At 39.4% G+C, this 25,095-nt stretch overlaps 1 protein-coding gene across 1 annotated transcript in view; it reads left to right on the top strand.

Moving 5' to 3' along the window:
* The window catches only part of LOC311068587 (organic cation transporter protein), a gene marked incomplete at its 5' end in the record, with an annotated part of 85,087 nt that overhangs the window by 24,489 nt on the left and 35,503 nt on the right, over nucleotides 1–25,095 (top strand). Inside the window, 5 exons of the mRNA XM_084091122.1 lie at nucleotides 3,445–3,613; nucleotides 3,886–4,012; nucleotides 15,601–15,707; nucleotides 16,146–16,357; nucleotides 17,148–17,256. Coding sequence (XP_083947248.1) covers nucleotides 3,445–3,613; nucleotides 3,886–4,012; nucleotides 15,601–15,707; nucleotides 16,146–16,357; nucleotides 17,148–17,256 — 724 coding nt within the window. The remainder of the gene's footprint in view (nucleotides 1–3,444; nucleotides 3,614–3,885; nucleotides 4,013–15,600; nucleotides 15,708–16,145; nucleotides 16,358–17,147; nucleotides 17,257–25,095) is intronic.

The raw sequence follows: 25,095 nt of genomic DNA on the forward strand, positions 1-25,095 counted from the left end.
AGGGAATCGATTTTAACGGCCTTCTCTCGGAGCGCGTCCAGCTCGTCACTACAGTATACGCTCGCAGCGAACGCGCGTCACACAGCAACTGCAGGTTCTGACACACACACACACACACACACACACACACATAGCCTATTTCTGCATAATATAGTGCATAATATGTAGCCTTCAGTAATGCTTTTCATTGATGTTATGGCAGTCCACATTGCTGACTTGTGCGCCCTCTTTACGGTCGTCCTAATGCCTGTTTAGTTGTCCGTGGATTTGCCTATATTTGGCGTTGAAAACAGATCAACGCCAAATATAGGCAATTTACTAACGATTCAATGAACACTTAGACTATGTCTCAAAAATCGAACAGGATTTATTTTTCACAAAAGTGACAGCCCTATACGAGAGGACACCAAAGTTGCAATATGTAACATTTGTTCTGCAAAAATCTCCAAAATTGTGGATTTTTTTTGCACAACTTTTAAAAAACTATTTTATTTGATGGAACATAAAACTTGAAGAATAATATTATTTGGTATTATTATTTATATTTATTGTTAAAAATATTTTATGTTTTGTTATGTAACTGTTAATAAAATTTGATTATTATATTGTGATTTTTCATTTCAGATCCATTAAATTCAAGCAGTATATATACATTTTTAAAAGAAGCCATTTTCGGCTTCAGTTTCGGTTTTCGGCCAAGAGCATCCTAAAATTTCGGTTTCGGTTTCGGCCCAGAATTTTCATTTCGGTGCATCACTAGTGAAAAGTAAACTTGTCGCAGGTGAATTCACCATCGCTTCTACAGCCTATTTATATATTTAAAGTTTATTGTTTTAGTTGTTTGTATTGTTAAAAGGCGTGAACATTAAAGGTTGATATGAATTCCCGTCTGCTGGTCATGATAATACGTGTATGAGAAAAAAAAAAAAAATCAGACGCGGCGTCGGGCCGCGGGCTGGGTTCGGGCAGATAATTCATGGTAATGTGTCCGGTTACATCAGGTCCGGGCTTTAAAGGGATACTTCACTTTAAAATGAAAATTCTGTCATCATTTACTCACCCTCAAGTTGTTTCAAACCTGTATGAATTTCTTTCTTCTGCTGCACAGAAAGATAGATATTTTGAAGAATGTCAGTAACCAAACAGTTAACTGGAACCATTGACTTCCATAGTATATTTTTTTCCTACTATGGAAGTCAATGGTTCCAGTTAACTGTTTGGTTAATTTAATGAATTTTTATTTTAAAGTGAAGTATCCCTTTAAAAGCCACGGGCCGGGTCAGGTCGGGTTGTAATTTTAAGGCCCGTTGAGAACTCTAGCTCATTCTCCCTTATGGTGCGTTCACACCGGACGCGAATAGCGCGTCAGGCGCCAGTGATTTCAATGTTAAGTCAATGCAAAGACGCGTTATGCGCGTAAAAAAATTCCTGCGGCGCGAATGGGGCATAGAGCGCGGCGCGGTAGACGCGAATACGCCTCGTTCGCGTGAATGGCGCGAATTGAGCGTCTGCCGCGTTAAGCGCAAATGATTTTATTAGTGCTATTTGTGCATTCACGCGTTTGACGCGAATTCGCGTCTGCCGCCCGAGTTGAAAAATCTGAACTTCTGCGTCAATTCGCGCCGCGTTAACCAATCAGGAGCCTGCTTGCTGCTGTCACGTGGTGAAGTGACAGTTTATAATGTTATTTTATGTTTGGCCTCAATAAATTATTTTGTAATATGACTAAAATGCACAACAAAGCAAATCTTTCACATAACTCGATTTCAATATATGAGAGGTACTCATAATGTTTCATATAATCTAGAATAGATATGGAATAAATTATTCCATATCTATTCTAGATTATATGAAAGATTATTAATCTAATGTAAAGACAACAAACACAATTTAGTGTATAAAAAAAAAAATAATAATAATATCACAGGACAGGTTTCACTTTTGGAGGCTGGCTCCATTTATTATCAAAACAAAAATAAATGACAGATTAGGTGGGTGTGGGCGAGGTTAACATCAAAAAAGATGGCCGCCAACGGGTTTCGAAACTTTCGCCTCAGGATTTTGATTTTTTTTCAGGATTTTGTTCACGTGACGTGCGGAAATTTCGCTTCAAACTTTTGTTTTTACGAATTAACACAAAGTGGTTAAGCGTATAACTAGACGCGGCAGGCGTGAATTTGATGCGCTATTCGCGTCCGGAGTGAATGCACAGTCAGTGGGAAGCCCAACCTGTGCTTTTAGCACATGCCAGCGTGTGAAATATTGTCCCAAAAACACTCTGGTCTTGTTTCTTTCTTCAGAGGCCTTTCTCTTCTTGTCATACAATTCGTAGACACTTTTTCTCTTACGACCCTCAGACATTTTGAAAAAACCCGGTGAGAACGGCGAGCTTCAATGAATGGCTGAAAACATAGCTCACCCATAGACAGCTCACCACACATAATACACCTGAAAGTGCGCATGCGCAGAAAGGACGAGCGCGTACAACGGCCTTACGTAAACATATCACCAGAATGATTGACAATTAGGTGGACCAATAGTCTTAATGATCCACCCGGAAAAAGAAAATTCTCCGCTATACCTTTAAGTTATAGTTTTATTAAAAGGCTCATTAAGGTCAAACTGCAATCCTGACTCCTGTTCTCCTGTTTGTGCTATGGTAATGTCTTATCTTTCGATATCAATCTTTGTTTTCATATAGTACAAGGTGCCATATGAAATGTTTCATTATTAAATGTATCTTATATTAGAATTTCTCACCATTACCTCTGATAATGTGATTTGGACTAAATTATGTCAGTGTTCCATTTTCTTTCATTTTAGACACCTCATACATTGAGTGACAGAACACCCTGATTTGTCGTGCTATATTTACATATTTGGTATTGCTGGATTCAGCACAACCCCATCTTTCCAACAAGCCATCATATTTGTTTCTATGATAATCCCTGGCAAAGCAACCACAAAATAAATGAAAACATTCTGCATAAATATTAAATTTTTGCATGTCCGCTTATTTTAGGTATGTGTTTATATGTCTCTATTTATTCTATACATCAAGATATTCACATCCAGTCTTTTCTAGTAGGTAAAGCAACTTCCTGACTACAAACATGCCAAGTTTCAAAGCTCTCTGAGCTTGTGTGACTGATCTGCATTAGTTTATATGCCTTAACTCCCATACAGACAGGCAATATTTTAGTCCTTTTTTGATTTGGGGGTGTATAACAATATCTGTTAATTTAACAATCTTAGCAGTAAAATATTTTGAGCCAAGAATCCATTTCATATATGGGAGACCTTAGTTAACCGTTGGTTAAATGTAGATAAAAAAGCTGTGTGAAAGCTCAACTACCACTCAATTGTTTCTGGGACTGGGACTTCTGATTTAATGTGAGTGGAGATTATCGTATAATGTCTGCATTTTGTCTTTTAATTTTGAAGGTACTGAGTGGACGGGCCCCAAAAAGCGCATGCTGGCAGGTATCATCACAGATTATTTCTTTGGTTTTGGCTACATCCTCCTTGCAGGGGTGGCCTACCTCATCCGTGACTGGCGTAAACTGCAGTTGGCCATATCTGCCCCTGGCTTCCTCTTCGTGTTCTACATCTGGTGAGTTGCAGAGGAGCTGAAAACTCTTCTACAGGAAACACAAATAGGCCACATAGGCACATATTCACTTCTCTAATACTGCACAGGAAGAGGGAAGGAGAGAGCGGACAAGGACAATTTGGGATGTTTATAAATGTATCTTATGTAAAGACATGAGACATAAGTGTCCAAAATTGTCCAGGTACTTTTGAGGCCACTGGAGCCTAGGTTCTTGCATGTGTAGATGTGTTCCTGTTAAGCATGTTTTTTTTTGTGTGTGTGTGTATTCTCAGGGTGCTTCCTAAGTCTGCCCGTTGGTTAATGGCCAATAAGAAGCATGATGAGGCATTGGATCTAATTCGCAAGGCGGCACTTATTAATGGCAAACCTCTGGTGGACAACAACATTGAACTCTGTCAGGTGTGGCTTACTCTTAGTCTTCCTAGTCAGATTTTTGACTATACTGACATGACTATTTTACGGAGCCTGTAAAGGGACGTGGTGGTGGAAAAAATTTGGGATGGGAGAAAAATGTATTTATCAAATCTTTTGTGTTCCCTCGCAAAGATATTTGGGTTCCCTTACAAAAACTGTGGTGAGCTCGCCTCGGATAGACACTTCCTGTTTAAAGTCCAACTTGGCAGTGTTTTAGACAGCTCCGTACGTTAAAAATGTGCGTTTCATGGTGTTTGAACTTGGACTCGAATATAAAGAAATGCGGTCAGTGAGTGCTTAAAGAGTTAAGTAAAGTTGGCAATATATTCACAGATTCGAACTTCCCGGATCAATATATTCGTGAGCTAAACATTGTTAAAACACGGGTGACACCTACAATCATAGAAACGGAGACAACGAGCTACAACCTAATTTTCCTCAAAACAAGCTTTATAATATAAACTGGTCTCCAAGCAGGCAGCTGAGAGACAAGTCCGAATAAGGGATCATCTGCAAAGTGCAAAACCCCAAATCGTTTTGCACATTTTATATTATGAAGAATATTCAATAACTTCACTGTAAAGGGGGTCGCACACCGGACGCGCAGCTCAGCGCCGCGCCGCGCAGCGCCACGTCTTTTAAATTCGAACACATTATTCTCTATGAGAGTACACACACCGGCGGCGTCTGTCCGTGGCGCCCAGCAACGGCTCAGGACCGTGTTCAAAATCCTGCCACGCCACAGAGCGCCATTTACATAGTTTTATATTAAATTTACATTTATGTGTCTCAAATCGTAGTTAATGTATATACGGACTTCACCCTGTGCTGCAATATACATTTAGTTTTATATTTATTTACAGAAATCAGAAAATTGCTGATGTTATCGGATTTTCAGGTGAGAGTTGTCCTAGACGTGGCGTGGCGCGGCGCTGAGCTGCGTGTCCGGTGTGCGACCCCTTAACACACTGTACTGTCACCAAATTCAGTTCACACATCAGTACTGTCCTGCTGGTTATACTACAACACTTAGTTTGATATGCATAATTGTTATTCAATATTGAAATTCAATATTTCATAGTTGTTAAGATTATTTATTATGAAACAAAACCAATAACTTCACCGTTATTAGAAAAAATATTCAAAAATTTCACACTGTTATACAGTGTAATGCCATCAAATTCAGTAACCAAATATCATGCAAAAGCTATGGTTGTGCAAAAACACATTTTATCAAACTAAGTGTTGTAGTATGACCAGTAGGAGACCATTGATCTGTAAACTAAATTTGGTGACACTACAGTGTGTAACATTAAAGTTAATGACTATTTAACGTTTTTTGGGGGTTTTGCACTTTGCAGATGGTCCTTTCGTACTTGTCTTTCAGCAGCCTGCAAATAGAGATCAATTTATAATATAAAGCTCGTTTTGAGGAAAATTTGGTTGTAGCTCGTGTGTCTACGTTACTATGATTGTAAATCATTTGTGTTTGTCATTTGTGTTTTAACAATGAGTTCATGAGTTATTGGTCTGGGAAGTTCAAATCTGTGAATATATTGCCATCCTTACTGAACTCCTAAGCACTAACCAACTGCATTTCTTTATGTTTGAGTCCAAGTTCAAACACTATGAACTGCTCCATTGTTAATGTACGGAGCTGTCTGAAACACTGCCAGCGGATCATTAAACAGGAAGTGTATGTCATTTATTTATTTATTTAATGTTTATTTGACAGGGACAAATGCATAGAACATTGCTTTATAAAAAATACAAAGTAGATGCCATGCATACAGGTTTATAGCCATGACTAATTTGCAACCCCTGTCCCTGGTTAGGCTTGTAAAATTAAAACAGAAATTACAGAGTATTGAATAAAAAAATTATAACTATTAAAATACATACAATAAATACATCCCATACATGAAATAAGATATTGGCTTAAATGGATGTAGAAATCACTATAAAACAGAGTCTAGACACATTTAACAATACAAAAACACAAAAGTATGCATATGTCTGTGCATGCTAACATATGCAACTTTATGTTTGTATGCATTGTGTTGTATCCTGCACAGTCAGTGTTCACAGAGTTGTTTCAATTTCAGCCATTGCTTTAAATGTGTATAAAAACCTTGAGTTCTGTCAGTGTTTTAATTTCTGATGGTAAGGCGTTCCACAATTTTATGCCTCTTACTGAAAATGATGTCTGACCAAATGTTGTTCTACGTTTTGCGGCTATATACAGTTTCCACTTACTGTGCCTCTAGTTCTTATTCCACTCTTTTGTTTCGCTACTAGTTGACAGAATATTTCTGGTGCAAGGTTGTTCACACACTTAAAAAGTGGTTTTAGAAATGAATAATTTACAAAACTGTCCAAACTCAAAACATTATGCTTCCTTAGAATGAGGCAATGGTGCCATCTTACAGGTTTCTGGTCCATTACTTTTAATGCCTATTTATATAATGACCTAATGGGTGTAATTGTTGTTTGATTGGCCTGACCCCAAACAGTAATGCAATACGATAGATGAGAAAATATCATAGAATGCATAAACTGCTGTGCTGCCTTAATGGGTATATATTGTCTTATTAATCGGAAGCAGTTTAAATTTGTCTTGACAGTTCTGCACAGTCTCTTTACATGACTATCAAACTTAAGATGAGAATCTAAAGTAACCCCTAGAAATTTAAATTCATGTACCTCATCTATCTCCTTCTCATCAATCTTTATTCTAAAATTTTCATTGACCTTTCTTTTTATTGAAAAGCACATAGAGACTGTTTTATCATAGTTCAGGGTCAGATGATTATTTCGGAGCCACTGTGATACACCATCCAGTTCTTTTGAAAGCATCTCAGCTGCAATCTGAGGGATTTTTGCTGAGACATATATAATTGTGTCATCTGCATACATTTGGCATTTTACCCTTTTGCAACTGTCTGGAAGATCATTTATATATAAACTAAAAAGTAAAGGGCCTAAAATTGAACCTTGTGGAATTCCGATTCGACAAGTTTGAATAGATGACTGGGTGGAATTTATTTTAACACACTGCTGCCTGTGTTCTAGATATGATCTAAACCAAGTTATTGCATCATGTGACAAGTTACAATTTTCTAATTTATTTAAAAGAATTTCGTGGTTCACTGTATCAAAGGCTTTTTTCAAGTCCAGAAATACTGCTCCCACTACATTACCTTCATCTAATGACTGTTTTATCATTTCAGTGAGGTAACAGTTTGCCAACTCTGTTTACATCTTTGTTTACATACCGCATGACCAGTAACCCTGATGGTAACTACACTGCTGCAGTTACTAGGCCCGGATTTGGGCCCGTAGTCTGGCCCAGTGGTAGCTGGGCTGCTGCTGCTGAGGCCTGAGCCAGGCCTGGTGGTAAGCTGGGCTGCTGCTGCTGAGGCCTGAGCCTGGCCTGGTGGTAGCTGGGCTGCTGCTGCTGAGGCCTGAGCCTGGCCTGATAGTAGCTGGGCTGCTGCTGCTGAGGCCTGAGCCTGGTCTGGTAGTAGCTGGGCTGCTGCTGCTGAGGCCTGGCCTGGTGGTAGCTAGGCTGCTGCTGCTGAGGCCTGAGCCTGGACTGATGGTAGCTGGGCTGCTGCTGCTGAGGCCTGAGCCTGGACTGATGGTAGCTGGGCTGCTGCTGCTGAGGCCTGAGCCTGGCCTGGTGGTAGCTGGACTGCTGCTGCTGAGGCCTGAGCCTGGCCTGGTAGTAGCTGGACTGCTGCTGCTGAGGCCTGAGCCTGGCCTGGTAGTAGCTGGACTGCTGCTGCTGAGGCCTAAGCCTGGCCTGGTGGTAGCTAGGCTATTGCTACTACTGTTGCAGAGGCCTGGCCCAGTGGTAGCTTGGCTTAGAGCTCAGAGCTCACAACAGTTTTTGTTAGGGAACACAAATATCTTTGCGCAGGAACGCAAATATCTTGGCGAGGGAACGCAAAGTTTCTCGGGGGAACGCAAAAGATTTTAAAAATATTTTTTTCACCCATCCCAATTTTTTCCCACCACCATGTCCCTTTAGGGGCTCCGTACTATTTGACTCTTTGTATCTCTTTGACTATTTGTATCACTTGTGTGATACAAGCAATGTAGCTCGACTATGCCACCCAATTGGAGAGCTGGGACTCTATTAAATAAAATAACCTTATCTTTTACTTGCAAGTTCCTTTAGTTTGGTGGGAGCAACACAACAGATTCACCAAGACAACAGTTTCAATATAAAAATATATTTATTATAATCTCTAAATACAATAGTAAAAAGGGGTGCACCACGCACACACGCAATCTCTCACTCAAGCTTAAAAGCTGGACATCGGACAAACACATTCAAAAATCCACTGGAAGTCCGTAGCTAGGTGCCCAGTCCATAAGCGATTCCTCTAGCACAAGTCCATCTCGCGCCAGGCAGTGGCGTCTACAGCAGGCCACCTGTCAATCACTCGCATGCACCAGCACAACACTCACACAAACAGAAAGAAAGCCGCCAGTATCTCCACAGTAGATAACAAACACAGCATAAGCACAACACCACACTAGAAGAACTATTAATCGTGCAATACCCAATTAAATCACTGCAATTCGTGAAAATGCATAGGATAGAGATATATATAAAATAATACGACTACAGCAGACAAACTCTCCAATTTAAGTGAGACGTGGATCTTAACTTTGGACGCGGCAAGGCAACAACTTAACACAGGGCGTCACTCACCAATAAACTGGGAGCAGACGAATCTGACTCCCAGTCCTGTTGAACAACGCTCCACAAAACCACAAGCCCAGGACGGACGAGGCAGGCTCCGGACAGCACCGCAGAGGACGGCAGCAATCTTAGCGCAGCAGAGGACGGCAGCAATCTTAGCGCAGCAGAGGAGAAGACGAAGACACACAGCAGCCACCGGGTGAATAGCAGGACCGGCACATCAACAAACTTCGGGCTTCAACACAAGCAAACTATGATCCATGCAACACTCGTGGCAACGAAATAAGGCAATCGCCACTACCATCCAGCAGTAAACGTGGGGAACAGAGTTGCAACAAGCAGAGTTCACGGGGTAGCAGACACGCACTGTTTCAGTTCCTTCGCTTTTTAAACAGTCTGTGACTTGGCGTGGCAATTACCAACAGCTGTCCATCTATTTAGCTGTGGTCCAGGCACCCAGGAGAATACGGGGGCGTTACCCCACATTCTAAATCATGGTCAAACAATCACCAAAATCACAAAAAAACACCAAATCAAGTAAGAAAAAAGGAAAAACAAACAGTGCCAAATACACACACGAACATACAACATGAAATAAAATGGACCATAATCTCTCCATATGACACTTGCATGTAAAGTGAACAAACCGTGTATCAAAACTTGTTTTCAAAGAAGATTTAAAGCATCACTTCACTCCTCCTCGGCTTCAGGCACTACCGTTATGTGCCCATTGTCACAAGTCAAGTCAAGTCAAGTCAAGTCATCTTCATTTATATAGCGCTTTTAACATTGATCATTAGTTATTAACTTAGGGGCCGCTAACACGACACCGTTTTAACAGAAAACTCTTTAAGTTCTCTCTACTCAAACTTTAAAAACGAGAACCTGTGAGAACGCCGATGGCGTGCATATGCGTATTACGAGTTCAGTCTATAGGTATGCGCGTTTGAATATATGTGCGCAGGCATGTAGTCCTTTTCAACAAACCAACCCTCAACAAACTACTTGTCTGGCCTTAAAATATATAACACAGAATTTTTATTGCTTCCCCGTAGCCACGCAAACCGGAATTATCCCGTCAACGCTTTATCTGTAGATAGGTAAAGGGAGGAAGGTGTCACCGGGTGACGAACGGGAACCTTGGGGAACGGAACGAGTTCCCCTGGGGGAAGACTTCCGGTGCGACATCAGGCCGGTATTGACAAGCGGCAGCTGCAGCGGCTAATCAAGCAGCCATTGGAGCGCGTGTCTCCAACGGGGGATTTAAAAGCGACAGTTTGAAGAGACACGGGGGTGCAGAGAAGCAGAGCGGTTGCGATTAAAGTGTGAGTGACGAGAGCAAGAGAGGTAAAAGCGGTGGGACAGCGGCGGAAGCAAAGACGGTTGTTATTGTGAGCGAAACGAGTGGGCTTTGAATTGCGGATCGTTCGTCAAAACTGATATCCCCCTTTGAAGATCACAACAGTGGATTTGCCGGCCCCAACGAGCTGAAGTGAAGGTACACTTTTCACTGTGAAGTGGTGTGTCATTGCAGTGTTTGACGATTGAAGTGAGCACGTGTGAAGATTTAAAGTGGTTTGATGCATGCACAAATATGTGAAAATTAAATGCTACCAGCACTCTGAAAGCTTTGTTGGGGATCGTCTAGCCGGTGGGGCGTCAGGAATTAATTTGAACCGCTGTGGGTAAAGCTCTGTACAGGTGTCCCAGTTCATGCCGCTGTGGTAAAGAAAGGAGAAATTCTGCCCTGTGTCGTTGTGAAGACCTGCATTCTGCCATTAGTGTCCTGTGGTAAGAGAAGACTCAGTTATTAACTGCTGGATTCTGTACTCACTATTGCTGTTCTGTGAACAGAGAGATCCTGTCATCCGCCGCTATATTCCGCCATTACTGTTCTGTGGTAAGAGAAGACTCAGTTATTAACTGCTGGATTCTGTACTCACCATTGCTGTTCCGTGAACAGAGAGATCCTGTTATCTGCCGCTGTATTCTGCCATTGCTGTCCAGTGGAAGAGACGACTCAGTTATTAACTGCTGGATTCTGTACTCACCATTGCTGTTCTGTGAACATAGAGATCCTGTCATCCGCCGCTGTATTCCGCCATTACTGTTCTGTGGTAAGAGAAGACTCAGTTATTAACTGCTGGATTCTGTACTCACTATTGCTGTTCTGTGAACAGAGAGATCCTGTTACCCGCCACTACTGTTCTGTGATAAGAGAAGACTTGGTTATTAACTGCTGGATCCTGTACTCACCATTACTGTTCTGTGAACAGAGAGATCCCATCATTCGCCACTGCATTCTGCTATTGTTGTCCTAAGAGAAGACTCAGTTATTAACTGCTGGATTCTGTACTCACCATTGCTGTTCTGTGAACAGAGAGATCCTGTTATCTGTCGCTGCTTTCCGACTGCTGCTGCCCTGTGAAAGAAAGGTGACACTCAGTTATCTGATGCTGTCCTGTGAAAAGAGAAAGCCCGCCGTCTGCTGCTATCTACCTGTAGTCCCTTGTGTCCTGCCCACCACCTACTGTCGTCTGCTGCACCTTATTTGACGGTCATTGCCCTCTGCCCACCGCACATTGTTTGCTGCTCATCATTGGAAGGCCCTGGTCCTCCGTCCGATCCCCACGGACCTGTGAAAGAAAGGTGACACTCAGTTATATGATGCTGTCCTGTGAAAAGAGAAAGCCTACAGTCTGCCGCTATCTATCTGTAGTCCCTTGTGTCCTGCTTACCACCTACTGTCGTCTGTTGGACCTTATCTGACGGTCACTGCCCTTTGCCCACTACATTCTGTCGTTGCTACTCATCATTGGAAGGTCCTGGTCCTCTGTCCAATCCCGCTGACCTGTGAAAGGAAGGTGACACTCAGTTATCTGACGCTGTCCTGTGAGAAGAGAAAGCCCACTGTCTGCTGCTGTCTACCTGTAGCCCCTCTACCCAGCGCAAATTGTTGTCTGCTGTTCGTCATCGGAAGGTCCTGGTCCTTTGCCCAATTCCCCTCCCTTCCCCTTCACTGTGGTCCCACGAGCAGAGATACCCAGTCATCCGCTGCTACTTACCTGAAAGCTCACTGTTATGGCCTGGCTCAAAGGCCACAACAAATAGAGGAAACCATGCTCGAGAAATAACCAGGAAAGGGTGTTTATTCACAAAAGTAAATGAATTAAATGAAAACACAGCGACTTATATCTTTTAACACTTAACATGCGTAACCAGCAAAACATAATACCAGATTAACTAAACACTACACAAACAAAACACAGCAAAGGAAAACGCCATCGTGCTGGGAACCAGGAGGAAGCAAACAGCCAAATCTGCCAACAATCAGAAAGGGGCGGGATTTATTCCATCTAGAGACAGTGGCCAGCTGCCCCTAATCTGCCTGATGGCCTCAACTCCACTCCACCCGGAAGTTCACCCTGTAACAAAAGACAGACAGAGACACACACACAAATACCCTGTCCGAGGCCCTGGGGCCGTCACACTCACGTCCTCCGTTTCCCCTTACCGCTATTTCGTACAAGTAGATGGCCAACTGGCGGCTGGCCTGAGTCTTCCTCCATCAAAGACTCCTTCGACCTGTTTCAACGAGCAGCCCCTACGAGGAGTTCTGTGTCAGTGACATTCCTTTAAAGTTGTTTTTACATTCAATAAAAAGAATTAAGCTTTTATATCACATCATTGTCTGGCCTCTTGGTGTACTTTGGTGTAGCTCCTCCGGAGTGGTGGGTGTTCTCGGCCCTAGACCCGTGACAGAGGCCTTCACAGGGGAGAGACTAGTTGACACTTCAGGACTGCGTTGTTGTCGCGTCCAGGCGCAGGTCCTTCATCAGATCTGGATCCGGCAGACTGCGGTAAACCTCGGGATAAACGGAGACTAATAATAGTGTAGACGCCATTCTTTTTCTGATGTAACGAGTACATCAGGATTTATGGGAAGTGTTCCCGGTTCCATCTGATCTAATCTATGCAGCTTAAAATTTAATTATAAAAGTCTATAATGTGTTATGTGTATGCTAGGTCAAAGAGATGTGTTTTTAGTCTAGTTTTGAACAGAGTGTGTCTGCCTTGAGGTCATGAACGCATGAACTAATTGTTCCGCATTTGTCAATGAGGGCAGATGACGTAATTTATATATATTTTTAAGATGGAAAAATGCGGTTTTACAGATACTAGACACATTACTTTCAAATTAAAGATTGCTATCAAAGAGCACACCCAGGTTCCTAACCGACGACGAAGACTTAACAGAGCAGCCATGAAGTGTTAGACAGTATTCTAGGTTATTACGTGAGGAAGTTTTTTTGTCCAATAATTAGAATCTCTGTTTTTTCAGAATTAAATTGTAGGAAATTACTAGTCATCCAATTTTTTATATCAGCTATACATTCCGTTAATTTTGTGAATTGGTAAGTTTCGTCAGGGCGTGAAGAAATATAGAGATGAGTATCATCAGCATAACAGTGAAAACTAATGCCATGCTTCCTAATGATATCTCCCAAGGGTAGCATGTACAGAGTGAACAGCAACGGTCCTAGTACTGAGCCTTGTGGTACGCCATACTAAACTTGTGATCGATAAGACATCTCTTAATTTACTGCTACATACTGATAACAGTCAGATAAGTATGATTTAAACCATGCTAGTGCAATTCCATTCCACAGAATGTTGTGGTCAATAGTATCAAATGCAGCACTAATGCCCTACCGCCTTTTCTAGTATCTTTGACAGAAAGGGTAGATTCGAGATTGGTCTGTAATTGACTAATTCTGTACGATCAAGTTGCGTTTTTTTAACAAGCGGTTTAATCATAGCCAGCTTAAAAGTTTATGGTACGTATCCTAATGACAAAGATGAATTAACGATATTAAGAAGAGGATCTATGACCTCTGGAAGCATCTCTTTCAGTAGTTTAGTCGGTATAGGGTCTAACATACATGTTGATTTAGATGATTTAACGAGTTTAGAAAATTCTTCCTCTCCTATAGCAATAAATGAATCAAATTTTTCCTTAGAGAGACTACAATGCACTCCCTGATGCGATACTGTAGTAGACGGTTGCATTTTTATAATTTTCTCCCTGATATCAATTTTATAAGTGAAGAAGTTCATAAAGTCATTACTGCTGTGCTGCTTGTAAACTTCTGGGCTTGAAGCTTTATTATTCGTTAGTTTAGTCACTGTTTCTAATAAATACCTAGGGTTTTGTTTATTTTCTTCTAATAGGGTTGAAAAATAAGCAGATCTAGCAGCTTTTAAGGCCTCTCTGTATGCAATCGAGCATACTATTATCATATTCATATTGCACAACACAACATGGGGTTAGGTTTAGCTTGGAAATCGAGCTGAAAAGAAATCTTAAAGGAATAATAACTTGTCATCATTCATTTACTTATGTCACTTCTAATCCCATGGAGCAAAAAATGAAAATGAAATACAATAAATAGAACCTCTAGCTTCAAAAAACAGCACAAAAGCATCCTATAGCCAGGGTTTTCAAACCCTTCTAAGACCTTCCCCAGCATTGCTCATTTTAGATCTACCTTATTTAACAAAACTGAATTAATTCATGAGCTGATTAGTTGGGTACTCCATGACCTGAACTGGGTATGTCCAAGGGAAACATCCCCAAATGTTCTGATCTTTTCTTCCATTCTGTGACAGACATACTTAACAGACATACTGTGAAACAGATTATTTAAAAAGTTGTTGATTGGATGGAGGCAGATCTGAATGTAAGCTTGCAGGTGATAGTAAGAAAGGTGCAGGGTTTAAGCAGAGTGATTGGAGAAGTCCGGAAGTTAGGGAAGAGATGACAAATGCCTAACCCACCACCAACCTAACCTTTGACACCACTTTGCTAATTTTTGAAGTGAACTTTTGCCTGTATGAGGATTAGATTTACTGTTTTCGACTGCCACTGTGAATTTGAGAATGTGAATAATGTATGACACATCTGGTGTGCAATACCTGTTAGTTCTTGTCCGGTGTGCAGCCAGCTGCCAAGGATTCCAAATTTTTTTACAATGTTTAGTAGGCTTTAGGAGCTTATTGGAGGGAAAGATTACAAATGAATAACATACATTTTGTTGTTTCTCACACAAATCATATGGCTTCAGAAGAGTTAAAATAGTGGACTAAGAACTGCTTTTATGATACTTTCATATTGCATTTGTGTCCATTTGTGTTTTGTGACACAAAGTCCACATTCATTGTAATTGTAATTGAATGGAAGAGTGATGAGTAGTTTTTTGTTCTGGGGGAGAATGGCATACAGGTTTGGAACAACATGACGGTGAGTAAATAATAGAAGAATTTTCAGACCCACTCTATATTAGATGTCTTTAACTAATATGTACTAACATTTAAAGTAAACATTTTATACAATGCACTTATTGTGTACATACATGCTTTTACGTTGTACTTATATTATTATAATTACCTGCATGTAATTATACCTTTAATTCATTTCAGTAATTGCATCTATATTTACACTGTTAACCCTTCCCTTACACCTTAACCCACCCTTAAACCTACCCATACAGTACCACTAAACCTGTCCCTAACCTTACCCATATCCCTTTTGCAATAAATCAAAACTATGTACCATTGTACTTATTTTTTTTTATATAAGTACATAGAAGTTAAAGACACCTTATATAAAGTGTGACCGAATTTTCATTTTTGGATGAACTTACCTATTATGGAGCTATGGAGTTGTATTTGCATCTGGCATGTAACAGAGTTACAGTTCTCGTCAGAAATGAATATTCAAAATAGTCTCCAACTTGTACTATGGAGTTATGTAGTTTAAGAATACCTTAAGTTAAAATGGGTTTGTTTTGTTTTGCAGAGCGCTAAAAACTCGGAGAAAATGCAACACCTGAGGAAGTACACTGTCATCGATCTGGTCCGAACGCCAAGAATGAGGAAGCAGTCCCTCATTCTCTTCTACTTGTGGTAAAAATGCACAGTTAACTGTAAACAACCCAACTTAAATTGTGTTGAGAATTAATTATTTAACATTTGGACTTTTAGGAACCATTCCTATGTTCAAAGTTCAGGTCTAGAATTCTCAGTGTAAAAATGTAACAATACAAAGTAAGTATGAATTTGAAGCTAATTTGCAGCTGTTGAGTAAAGGGGGTTTGGTAATGCTCTAATTCAGTCGTATATTCCAGCATTTCCTGCTGGGAAATGTGGCTCTCATTTCCCTAAGTTTTGCATGTTTCTCTTTATGTTTAATAAAACCTTCTGCCATAGTTCTGAAGTTGTTGTTTTTTCCCCCTTTCATTCATTCATTTTTAGAACTTACAGAGGGTGCTTCATAACAGGAATTACTACATTCCTGCTTCACAAGATGGTGGCATTTGATTATGCTGATTTTGTTTGTTACAGGTTTGTGAACGTCCTGGTCTACTATGGGCTGTCACTCAATATTTCAGACTTTGGTATGAATATCTACCTGACACAGATGATATTTGGCTTGGTGGAGATGCCAGCACGTACCATTACTCTCTTCACACTAAACCGCTCACGCAGGATATCCCAGTTAGCATTCTTGACAGTAGGCGGCCTGGCCTGCCTTCTAACCATATTCATACCAGATGGTAGGTGAAAAACCTAACCTTTAAATAGAATTCTAAAATCATTTTGACTCCAAAGGTCCCCCTTTTCACTGGTTGTTATAATTGATCTAATGTTGTGCCAGTTATATTTGTTTTGTATTAGTACTTCTGAAAACTTAAGTTGGTTACTGACATTGTGCCTTTGACATTAGTGTTTCCTGGTTTGAGATCTGCAGGTTTTCCTTTTTTCAGCCCAGAACCACCTTTTCTGTAGTAGAAACAGTTACAGGTTGAGCACCAGTTCTGGCACACTGTTGGTGGGAAATAAAAGGGGAGCATGCTTATTGTTTCTCTATAGGCCGTTGAGATACTGTATCTAGAAATTCACATTTCAAATTTAAGAACGTCCTTTTCCTAGTTTGTGGTTTCTTGCCGATGCTCTGGAAAAATAAAGATACCCAAAGGACGTTGGCATGCAAAGCAACAGTGTGGAAAAGTTACCATTGGTTTTACTTGATACATAATAATTCCCTCCAATAAACAGACCAGTCTCCATTTGATGTAATGATATCATAGCTCCTCAGTGATCATGCCATGTTTACTACTGTTGATGGAGCAAAGCCTGGAGAATTGTGGGCCACATTTAAAAACCGGGACTTACACAAATTGTTTATATAATTTGGAGGGAAAAAAAATACCATAATTGAAATAAGGATTCAAAATAAAGATTAGTGTGGGTAACCTTCCCCTCCAGGCAATCAGGTGTTGTGAAACAATATCATCTCTTTCTTTCATAACAAACCTCACCCATCCTTAATTTCTTTTCTCATAGATCTGTCCATTGTTCGCACTGTACTTGCCATGGTGGGCAAGTTTGGCATCACAGCATCACTGTCCATTGTGTACATTTACTCAGCAGAGGTCTTCCCAACAGTCATCAGGTGAGCAAGGGCAACCCTTGTGGAAAAAAAAGCACTTTAGTGTACTTTTATAAAGTGTACTTATTATACAAATAATATACTTTAAATGTATACACTTAAGTGTAACTCAAATGCAATGTTTTCACTGGTCTGAATGCACATTAAGTATAATTGATTTGAAATATATCACATATTAAGTTGAAATAAAATGCAATAAGTTGTCATTAAGAGTGATTTTTTGGTACCACTTAAGTGGGACTTTAATACAACTTTATATTTACTTTCATAATTGCTTCTAGTGTCTTTAAAATTGATTTAAAGTGCACTGCTCAATGCACTGACAAGCAATTAATGTGAACTAAAATGTACTTTAATGTCAGTTAACAATAAACTTAAGTTTGAATTAAATGTAATGTTTTCACCGCTTAAGTGCATTTAATTTCAAATGTATCACAAATTAAGTTCATATTACAGTTTTTTTCAATTGCTTAAGCACAATTTTGCAAACAGGGCCCGGTTTTTCAAACCCCTTCACACAATAGCACAACACTACACCAAAGTAGCACAACACCTCAGATCATTTGCAAAATGGAACACTTTCGTCAAAACTATACAATGTCTTATAAAAACCTTATTTTGTTATCATAACATAAACACAACCATCATATGGGCTGATTCTGTTTGAATCAGTCAAACACTCCTGTGCTCAACCTAAAACACTTTTAGCATTTACACAGAGAAAGTGTAAAAATAAATTCACCAACACCAGATCACTGAAAATATCAGTCAATAGTCAGTCAATACTGAACATTTCAACAAAACATTCATAACAAAACATTTTCCAGTTTTCATACAGTATTACTGAACTACTGTAACATAAATTACATATCCAGTTCAGTACCGACAGGGCCTCGTCAGAATCACAGGCTATATTTTCATTTGCAAGGCAACGTGGGAAGAATCTTTTGGATTAACAAATCCACCCTTGTATGGATGCTGGTTCAATTTGATCACATGCTTCCTCCATAGCTTGAATGAGGGGCATCTGGACATAGGGCCAGAGATCATAAAACTTCCACTGCCATGTTGAGAAGAACTCCTCGATGGGGTTTTTAGGAAGGGGGAAGGTATTGAACTGTAAATTGTGGGTGTTGATGAAACCAGTTTTGGGCCAGAGCAGAACGATGGAAAGCTACATTGTCCCAGACGACAATGTATTGCATCTGGTCCCTTTGGTTTGCTGCTGTGATAATATTGTGTAATCTGTCTAAAAATGTAAGAATGAGGTCAGTGTTGTAAGGACCCAAGTTGGCATGGCGGTGGAGGACCCCATTCTGTGTAATGGCAGCACAAAGGGTGATGTTACCCCCACGTTGCACTGGTACATTGACAATAGCCCTGTGGCCAATGATGTTTCTTCCCCTTCTTATCACTCTTGTCAGGTTAAATCCAGCCTCATCAATTTATATAAACTCATGCGGGACTTCCTCCGCATCCATTTGCAAACTCTCTGAAATACAGCAAAAGATCACATTGTGTAGATCAATATACTGTAGGTCTGCTATACAGTAAAATTACATGTACAGTAAAAAGGTGATGTGTGCAGTACACAATATTACAGTCAGTGAACGAAACGTACCACCACATATTCACGCCGCAGGACTTTCTCAAATGGCACTTTATACAGTTGTTTCATCAGAACTTGATGTTTTTTAAGGATACGGGCTATTGTTGACAGAGAGACCTGTTGGACATCAGTTTACTCCTGCATTACAGTGAATATAAGTTTGTCTAAAAACAAAACAAAAACTGAAGAAATCCAAAGGCACAAAAACAAGAAAACCAAAATCATGTCACAATTTTTTTTGAAGTTGTTGGAAAGTGCTGTTTATGTCAATATCCCAGAAGCTCTCCAGAGTAAATGTGAATGGAAATGTTCCAAAGAGACAGAAAAGTCAGAAAAAATACCTTGAGAAAAAAACAAAACAAAACAAAAAAACAGAAGGAAAACATTTGTTTATAAAACAGATCCAGTCCATTATTATATTTGGCTCAAATGAATGAAAGTGATAGATATACAGTTGCGCTTTAAAGTTTACATACACCTTGCAGTATCTGCAAAATGTTAATAATTTTAGCAATAAGAGGGATCACAAAAATGTATATGTTCTCTTTTTATTTAGTACTACCCTGATGAAGCAGTTAATTCTGCAAAGCGTACGTAAACTTTTGACTGCTAACTGTTGATGAATGTGTGATGAATTACCTCAGTCATCAGGGTCACACCGTAGTGCTGGGCAAGGTTCCTTCTATTTCCCACAAACACCAGGATTCCACTGACCACACCATCTTCACTGACACTGACTGGGCTTAAAGTGATTAAAAATAGAGAACATTTGTATTGCTACTTTACAGGGAATTAAACATAACTTATCAGTTACACAAATATAGATAAATGACCCATGCAAACCCAAGACCCATGCAAATTGAGAAAGGTAATCTTGAATTTTAAGCTTGCCGCACATCTATCTTCATGAAGGATGTTCCTGTAGGCTATTTACCACGGTTGACACAGCAATGCTGCAGCCTTCTTCCTTTGGTTTGTTACCTGTAAAATACATGGTGATTATAGGGGCATATGTAAATGCACAGGTGGAAAAGATTCAAAGCATTAAAGCTATAGGGATAGTTAGTGACTTGATAGTAGTGTTTTAGCTTGATCAAGGTGTGCTGTCTTGGCAATACATTTTGTACAGACTCTTGTACATCTACTCAAATGAGTCAAAAGAATATTTTGTGCATATAACAATTATGTTGACTGAACATGTTATGCATAAGATCCTTATAAACATATGTAAACCATACATATTTAACATTCATTTTTCTTTCTGCAGCGGCAGGAAATAACACAGTATTACATCAGCTGAATGTATGTCTGAAACATTTGCCTGAGAAAGTGCATCCGATCTTTATATGTATACATAACTTAATAAACCAAACACAATTTTAAAGTAAATTCATAATGAACACTATAACCTTGTAAATGGAGTCAATTTGAATCGAATTAAACGCATTTCACAATCACCTCGTGTTGCAGCATTCACAAAATGGCGGACAGGCTGCATATCAACATATTCACAACCCCGAACGTCATTACTCGAAATATCTGCGGCATATACATTTGCATTACAGATCTCGTGTGCATATTATTAAGTTGTTGTAACAATAATACCTCCAAAATAACAGGAAAAATTGATGAGACAGGAGCCACTGTGTCACGTCGCATCAAATCCTTAGCAGAGAGCAGATGTGAGGGCGCAGGCGCACACAGCTCCTAACAGCGCATTTTTCAAACTCTAGTGAAGTAGTGCGTCATCATGACGTAGTATTTCCGGCGCATGCGCATTAAACAACATGTTCGTATATTTCATGCATGGTTAAATGTTATTTCCATAGACAGTATATAAAAGGGTTATTTATTTCAGCTTTTCTGTTTAAGTTGAAGTTGTTCTAACTCATTGTGTTGTTAGACTCTGTAGCCTAAATTCACAAAACTTGACTCTTTCACCTAACTAAAAATCAGTATTTTTGTTCAGTGTAGTGTAGTCTGATTACAATTAAATGTGTGTTTAATTGACTAAGAACAACATAATGATATTGAAAGTATTCTGTTCACAGTTGTAAAGTACAACACATTACTATTATGCTAAGACTCCTCTCATAAATTAAATTTTATTGTCAAATATTATGTATAAAACAGACAAAAATGTCAACAATATGTTGTACTTGATTATAATGTACAAGCAAATGTATTGGAAAAATACATTTCAAGTGCATTAATGCACAAGTATATATTATAGACTAAACATATTTAAAATACATTAACAAACTAGAAAAATGCATTTCCGGGGGAACTGCAAAGTGTGCTTGCTCGGGTGCAGTGCACTAACATTAGCAGGTAGTGGATAAGGGTGCGTTGAAGTTTGCTTGATCTGAGAATTTCAACAATAGTACTTTTTTCAAGATTGTGCAAAAAGGTGAAAAGTTATGTGCATTAATAGACATGTCTGCAATGTAGACTAGTGCCAATGGCATTGTTTATGTGGTTTGGTTGTTGGTTTTGAAATAATTGGTTATGAATATACAGCAGAGAGTGGGAGTGTTTTGGGTGATGAAATAGTAGCCTATTGAAAAGAAGTTGACAGTCTTAATTTACTGTATCCAATAAGCCAATACAAAACTCACCCAGCTGTTCTGTGGTTGAGTGTTCCCTTTGATTAGGAACAAATTTACTATCTCAAATTAAGGTCTACCGTAATTACCGATGCTTTAATTGCTGCTGTCAAGATGGTTGTCATCACCTACAAAGAAACGCTGATTTTTATAGCCTACCGTCAGTCCTCATTTTGTAATTAAATGAAAAACGCTATCAGTTTCACTATTAGCTTATTCTAGCGATGCAATCGCAACAACATGGATAACGCTGTTTGGCCTTGCCTAACTTTATATGACATATGCGCCATATGCTAGAGTTACACATCCCGCTGCCATTTCAGGGCTTGAATTTTGGTGCGGGAATGTGGGGATTGCGCATAATTTAAACCATTCCCGCAAGGTTAGCTTTTATAGTGCGAGAAATTCCCGCACAAATATATTCGCTTCATCTCAGAGCAAATGATTAAAAAATAAATTCACAGATGCGAGAAAAAAGATGTCAAACTGTCTTTTATTTTCGAATTTAATTCCTCAATCAGCGCTGGACCGGCATTTTCTGTCTTCCGCTGAGCCCTGGCTGTAGACAGATCATGTTTCACGCTGTCAATGCAGTGGTCTGCGTTGCGCTGATCTTATTCACACTATCGAGTGTAGGTGCAGCATTCTAACATTGAGTCATAATGAGCTGTTTGTGAAGAAATGATCCACTTCCAAATGATGTCATTTTAATCACTAAATTGAAACATTAAAAAACAATTTGCTCTTTATGGTGTGCGAGTGATAGAGCGCGGCAGCAACGAACCAACTGATCAGCTTGCAGCATAACAACATCGCTGTACAGGGCGCCTTATTATTTTTCATCTCCATAAATATATCTAGTAGTAAAGCTAATGCAAGGGCTAGAAATCTATTAATCTTTTGCTGATACTTCCTTAGCTGTGTCTGAAACCGCTCACTCATTCACTAATCCCTACATAGTGAATGGCAGTTGAGTGCACTACATCAGCAAAGAATTCGGACGCTGACATAATTATCACGCGCCAGAGAGCTCGGACAATTTGTCATAAACATTACCTACCCATCTTTAATATTTCCTTTTTTTGGCTGTATGAATTATATGTAACAATTTTATGTATGTATTTTTCACGTTTATTGCGTTATTTGATTAAAAAAAAAGATAATAAAAACACTTGCTTGTCATATTTATTTACTTTTTACATTTATAGGTGAAAATAAAAGAGAACAAAACACTACACAACACATTTGTTTATTCAAATATAGATATAACGGTATATATAAATAAATAACCAGGCGTCTGGTCTTATAAATGATTGTTTTCTAACTCGCGTGCACCGTTGCCATGGTGACATTTTTGTTTATTTTTCATTCGCGCTCTATCGCCTTATCGTGTTGGATTGTGGGAAATAGTGTCTCAGCAAGTGTACATCGTATGTACACTCGAATTCAGAGAGGATTGTGGGTAAAAGTAGTGAAGAATGTAGGGAATGATGTCGTTCACTCAGAATTCGGACACCACTACAAAATGGCCGACACCCTAAATAGTGCACTATATAGTGGATAGGGAGCGATTTCAGACACAGCTCTTGTCATCATGGAGAGCGCAGTTCACGGTTGCATAGCAACGACAGACGCCACAGGAGAACAAGCGCTTGTGGAAAGCAGGCGGGGAGGAAGTCGACCGGAAGTTGAAGCCGGCCGCGTGCCACCATCTTGTAGCAGAACTTCACCTGCAGTTAGCATCCCATTGACTCCCATTCATTTTGGCGTCACTTTGACAGCGAATAACTTTACATCTGAGGCGTTTGAAGACTCCATTTGTCCATTATTTATTTCTAAAGAAACACGACAATGTATAAAATGCTCCATTACCTTGTAGCTTATGTTATGGCCCCGTAGAAGCAGTTTTTGTAAAAGTAGGCTAACGATTGCGTCATAACCACGCGTCTCTCTGTCGCACAGTAGAGAGATTACCGTATGGACGGGAGGAGAAGCTCGCGGGCAATCGGGGGGACGTGGAGGCAAAATGACAATATAATTAATCAGAATACCTAGCAAAAGTTGCTCATGCTCAAAGCTCATGGACAATTCCTACTCACACTCTCCGTGTCTGCAAGATTCGGAAGGGAATGATTCAGATTTCTCTTGGCACAGCTACTAGAAGACAGATGGGTTGCAATAAGTGTAATTGTGATTGTCAAAACATTTGGTAACTAAATAGAATTTTATGAAGTTTAGTGACAACATGTTACAATGTTTACATTGTACAATGACTGGTAGGATACAGTTTTTATTATTGCTTGACAAAAATTTCAAGATTTCAATTCCATTCTTGTGATTTGATTCCGATTTTGATTCAATATTGACTAATTTGGATACATGATTATTTTAAATTTTATTTAAAAAAATAATCTCACCTAATGCTGTAAACATAGAGGGCCCAATCTGCTGGTATTATTAAAGGTTAAAAATAACAAATTAAATTAAATATAATGCAGTTTTTGTTATAATAACAATTATTTGACATAAGTAAAAATATACTAAATATGTAATATAGTGCTCAGCAAAATCTCCTCTCTAGTTATTTTTTCTATTCAATTAACATGGTCATTAAATGGCTTTCCTGAGGTAAATGTAACGTTATGTGACATAATTGTTCTCCTGCTGTTATATTGACCTCTTTCCGTGGTTGAAAAACACTAATTGGTCGATATTATGTATACTTTCGGTAAGTTGTACTGCATCTTTAAATAAAAAAGTAACAGATGATCGGTTCACGTGCACTTGAACTGAGGCGCTCAGCGATCTGTCACGTCACATTTACAAGCGCCAAACGTATTTTTGTCTGAATTTCATAATAAAATTGACGAAATCTAAGAGCTGAGAATTAGTTTAATATTAAAAGTACCTCTTTGCTCCGTAATTTTTCTGTGCGTGAGAAAATGGATGTGTGGCGTGAGAGCGTGTGAAAAGTGTCAATTGCGTGAGTCTCACGCTCAGTGCGTGAGAGTTGGCAGCCCTGCGTTCCATTCGACAGGGTCCATACGCAGTGTTCACTGCTCCCCTACTCCCAGAGCACGGTATATCAGTTGAAGTGGACTTCACTGACAATAACCGCTCATTTGAAACGCCCTGCAAATGTCATCAAAGAAAGTCAACGACGGAGTCGCGCAGATTATGATATAACATAAATATATATAGGACTACATTCATATTTTAATTTTTATTATTATATTATATATTTACAATTATATTACACTATTTTACAACTACCTAAAATAAAATCACTTTACTTCACAAACTAGTTAAGCTGGCTGCATTCACTGAGGTAAATTATAATCATCAAAAATAGTATATGTAATATTCACAACAATAACCGTTAAAATACTGTCATTTGTATAACAATGGCGAAATGTATGAATACTTACACAAATACGTAAACTCCTCCATCGTTAGTTATGACCGTTCTGACTGGTGATGACGTGGTGCGCGAAATGACAGTTGAGTGATCATCGCTCTCCACTTCCTGTGAAGTGATGTATCGATGTTCCCTTATTCCCTATGCCGTGCACAGTGCCCTTCGAACTGAACATGTTCGCTCCCTTCGGATTAGAATCTAACTTAAGA

The sequence above is a fragment of the Abramis brama genome, assembly GCF_963993115.1.
Source record: "Abramis brama genome assembly, chromosome: 18".
Taxonomy (NCBI): domain Eukaryota; kingdom Metazoa; phylum Chordata; class Actinopteri; order Cypriniformes; family Leuciscidae; genus Abramis; species Abramis brama.